The following is a 4,587-nucleotide window of genomic DNA, read 5'->3' on the forward strand; positions in this document are numbered from 1 at the left end:
GAGTCTGTTGCCATGGTTGTGAGCCTTTAAAGCTGGGTTTTGAATGGGCTTGTGGTTCCAGCCTGGGTCGAGTCTGTTGCCATGGTTGTGAGCCTTTAAAGCTGGTTTGTAATCTGGTCAGTTGGGCCAAGCTCGTGACAAAAAAGGGCCCATATCATGCCATTAATCCTCATGGGGTCCATATGGAAAATTTATGGTGTAAACTATCTCAGGATTTTTATTTTTAAATTTTCTGTTTTTCTTCTTATCACCCCCCGATACAATCATGAGTGATATCTCACCTCTAGATCTGCACTTACACCCACCAAGACATACATATGGTATTCCTTTGTGGGCCTTGAGTTTTAGCTGATAGTGAAATTAACGGAATGTGTAAATTGATACAATCTTAAAACATTATGTGTAAATTAATAAAATTAAAACTCTATGGCCGATTTCGATAATGCCTTCTAAATCTTGGAGAGTGGGTTTGATTCTGCAATATTTTACTTTAATTTTTAATTGGGTATATGTCGTTCGCCCTGAAGTTATCTATTGCGGGTTGCAATCAAACTTTGTGGTTTTTCACATGTACACTTCCTACGTGGGTTGAAGATAGACCACGTGTTCGTTTGTTTAAAGTGGTCCCTAAACCGGTGTCGTTTGCTGGTCCAAGAGCAAAAAGGCATAAAATTTAGCCGCGAACAACCAAAACCGCTCCTAAACCCTCTCAGTTTCGGACTTGAGAGTTGAGAGAGAAATGTTTCGGAGCCGAGTTGTAGCGTTGTTTGTGAAGAACAACAGCAAAGCTCTGTACAATCTCAGGGGAACGACGCCGTCTAGGGTTCTGAACGAGGGATCTTATCGATTTTTCTCTATTGGAGCCACACGCAAATGCTTGGATGGCTTTCGATCTTTCTCTAAGGTTCCTTTCTCTCTTTGTTTTTTAAAATTCTTTTGAATTCATTTTTGGAAAGTAAATTCGAAAAAAGTATATTAAAGTTCAGTGCTTTAGATTTTGGACGGTCGATTGTGAATGCGGAATTAGGGAAGCATTTCAGAACTGCGACAAGCTTTGCAGTTTCATTTCCAGCTGTGGAATTTTTATTTGAGTAGTATTTTTTCTGATAATCAAAACCATTCAGTTAAGAATTTTGAGATTTAATTATGAAATAATGGATTTTGAGTTTCATTTTGTTATTGTAACCAATGGGAAAAAGATATAGATTGGAATTAGAGAATCAGAGAACTACGGGTTTTCAGTTGTAGCATATCATCGAATGCAGCTGCTTTTAATCTTTATTTTCTATAGGTTGACTATCAATTTTGAAGTAGCTCCTTTTCCCATGATGAATAAATGCACCAAAAACAAATTTTTGCAATTTAACTAGTTTGGCTGGGATGTGTTGTGAAATAATAAATAAAAAGGAAGTTTCCTATGCCATTTTCAGGGTAACTATGTACCATCTATAAGGAATATGTCCACTGTTGCTTCTGTAGGCATCGGAAATAAGGAGGGATTGAAGCTTCTTGTAAATGGAGGACCTCGTGCTCAGAAAATGGTTGGCATTTGGCTTTTTGGCTCTGCTGCATGGGTGTTTAGTATGGTGATACTTGGCGGGATTACAAGACTAACGCGATCTGGTCTTTCAATGACTGATTGGAAATTTACTGGGGGGCTTCCTCCTCTCTCAGATGAGGATTGGTTGCTTGAGTTTGAGAAGTACAAGCAGTCCCCTGAGTATAAGCGGTTAGTGCAAAGTGGAAACGGCACTGTACATTTATGCAGCAATTGTTTTAGTTTTCATTTTAAGCACTTAGTAGCTCATAGTGATATGCCTCTAAACTTGAAATTACATTAAAAGTCTTCCAGAATTGCTTAAAGTTTGATTACAAATGCAATCCTCTATTAGGTGGAAGCAAAGCAGAAAATATGTGCTTTGGACTGAATGACTATATATGAGTGATGATAATTTTACTGTTCAGGTGTCTATCTAGCTTTTGTAGTTGACTTTAACCCAGATTTGTAGGATTGACGAATTACATATTTGATATTACATTGTTGCTTTCAATGGGAGTTGAAGTTCTTTTGGACCCTTATAATGTTACCTGGTTCTTGATCTCATGTAGTGTAAATCGAGGGATGAGTATTGAAGATTTCAAATTCATCTATTGGATGGAATATGCACATCGAATGTGGGGAAGGGCACTGGGAATTATGTTTGCGTTGCCCTTCTCATATTTTCTCCGTAAGGGGTATATTACCATACAGCTTGGACTGAGACTGTCTGCTCTTTTTGGTCTTGGTGCTGGGCAGGGTTTAATTGGCTGGTGGATGGTTAAAAGTGGTTTAGAGGTCAGTTATGGTTTCTTTTGTCGTGGTTTTGATTGAAATTTAATAAAAGCGATGAATTTTTGAAATAATTCTCTCTCACAGGAGCCAGCATCTGAATATTCTCAGCCAAGAGTAAGCCCTTACCGTCTTGCAGCTCATCTTACTTCAGCCTTTGCTATATACTGTGGCCTTTTATGGACAGGTCTTTCTGTTGTCATGCCTGAACCACCTTCTGAATCACTAGCTTGGGTTCGTGGAGCAGCAAAGGTGAAGCGACTTGCTCTTCCTGTAAGCTTACTTGTCGGAGTAACTGCTGTCTCAGGAGCATTTGTTGCCGGGAATGATGCTGTATGTATTTTTGGTTTTCCTTCTTGCCTTTCACAATGAACTGAATGGATGGTATGTGACTTTTCCTGAGTAGGAGATTATAAATATTCTTGTGTGTGAAAATTCCAGGGGCATGCTTATAATACTTTTCCAAAGATGGGGGATACATGGATCCCAGAGGATGTTCTTGACATGAAGCCACTAATCCGGAACTTCTTTGAGAATACATCTACTGTGCAGGTATCTTTCTGACCAAAGAATATATTTTATTTTAGTTTTTTGCGACTTAATGTTGCTATATGTTAGCTCTAAGGTTGCTTTCCTGATGACAAGGGAAATATTACAAAAAAAGGGAGTTAAAAATTTGAAAGTTGTCTGATTTTAAGTTTCTTCCTTCACTATAAAACATCTGTTTTCTGTAGGAACAAATGAAATGTGATTATGTTATCATCTTTATAAAAAAAAAAAGTTATTGTTTTTAAGGCCATTGAAATGCGTTTCGGCTAGCAGCAGTTTCTGTGTCTTCTTTGAGCTTACACTGTAATTTCTTGTGATGATAACCATTTTCTTTAGGCGACTTTGCTTTTGTGAAATTATAGAATTGTTAAATCTTCTACTGTGTATTAGCTTGTTCTGTAATCTTTTCAAATTTCAAACATTTAGTAGGGTTGTGATTAATTATTGTTCTTCCTGTTTGTAGCTTGATCATCGTATCCTTGCAACTGCAACTTTATTTTCAATTGGTGCTTTGTGGTGGTCAACAAGGAAGTTTGACATACATCCTGCAGTTCGGTCTTTGATTGGAAGTGCTGTAGGCATGGCTGGCCTTCAGGTATATATGGTTTCCAACTTTTCATTCCTTTTTTTTCTCTTCTCCTTCGAATTATTTATTTAGTTTGACCAGGTTGATTTTAATTGCTTTGCATAATTCGTTGTGTTATTGTTGCAGGTCACGCTGGGAATATCTACACTGCTGTCATATGTGCCTGTAGAGCTTGGTACAGCACATCAAGCTGGGGCTTTGACTCTCCTGACACTGATGATCCTTCTCAATCACACTTTGCGTAGGCCATCACCGTCTCTCCTTAAATCTCTACCTCAAGTTGCAAAGACAATCTAGATGACTTTGTAGTACAATTTTGGAACAACCATTTGACATTTTAATTGGATGAAACAAAAAGATTTATTGGATTGTTGTGCTCTATGTATATATCGCTGGCAATCAAGGAGTTATTTTCTAGATGTGCAGAGATGTGCTTGTAGTTCCATTGTTATCGAGTGACCACCAGTTCTTCAGCTTACTGAGGACACCTTTGAGTGGCAAGTGGTAATGAATCATCGTCGCTCTCATGACATGCAATGCCAATGAAATTGTCAAATAAGCGATTGTGTGGGTCAAAACTTTTCAGTAACCCCACTAAACCTTTCATGACCCACTAAAAGGATGGGTCCTCAGTCATATTCTTCACTTCTTACACCAAAACTCTATATAAATTCCTCTTTATATCTCATGTGAATAGTAATTGTCATGGGAATGGGTGGAAACACCACAACCTTTTGCAATGGCTGCCACTATTTACATGAATAGTAACAACTCTTGCCTTGCCTTTGCTCTTTGTCATGGCAATTGGGTGGAAGTGCTTTAAGAGTTGGAAGCTAAAGAGGAAAAGCGATGTGGGTGAGGGTAACTGGTTTTCTCTTACCGCCAAAGGAAATGACCCACCCACCAGCTTTCATTAAAAGTGGCAGCTAGAGAAAGAGATAGGGCCTTTAGATGATGTCCCAAAGTTGTTAATTTTATAAGAATTCTATAGTGATTTAAGGCCTTTAGATAACGTCCTGTTTTTTAACCATTGAATCAATGGGTTAGTTTGATCAAACGGCTAAGAGATAGGGCCTTATAAGACCCTCACTATAGAATGACCTTTCGATTTTAGGATCGAAAA

At 38.2% G+C, this 4,587-nt stretch overlaps 1 protein-coding gene across 1 annotated transcript; it reads left to right on the top strand.

Moving 5' to 3' along the window:
- The first annotated feature begins 670 nt into the window (after window positions 1-670).
- LOC117637361 (cytochrome c oxidase assembly protein COX15-like) lies at window positions 671-3,889 on the top strand. The gene is made up of 7 exons (XM_034372234.1): window positions 671-904; window positions 1,431-1,729; window positions 2,110-2,335; window positions 2,417-2,662; window positions 2,771-2,881; window positions 3,342-3,473; window positions 3,591-3,889. The coding sequence occupies exons 1-7, from the start codon at window positions 740-742 to the stop codon at window positions 3,759-3,761; spliced, it is 1,350 nt and encodes a 449-aa protein (XP_034228125.1). The 5' UTR covers window positions 671-739; the 3' UTR covers window positions 3,762-3,889.
- Window positions 3,890-4,587: the final 698 nt, after the last annotated feature.

This window comes from Prunus dulcis, chromosome 8 (genome assembly GCF_902201215.1).
Source record: "Prunus dulcis chromosome 8, ALMONDv2, whole genome shotgun sequence".
Lineage (NCBI taxonomy): Eukaryota > Viridiplantae > Streptophyta > Magnoliopsida > Rosales > Rosaceae > Prunus > Prunus dulcis.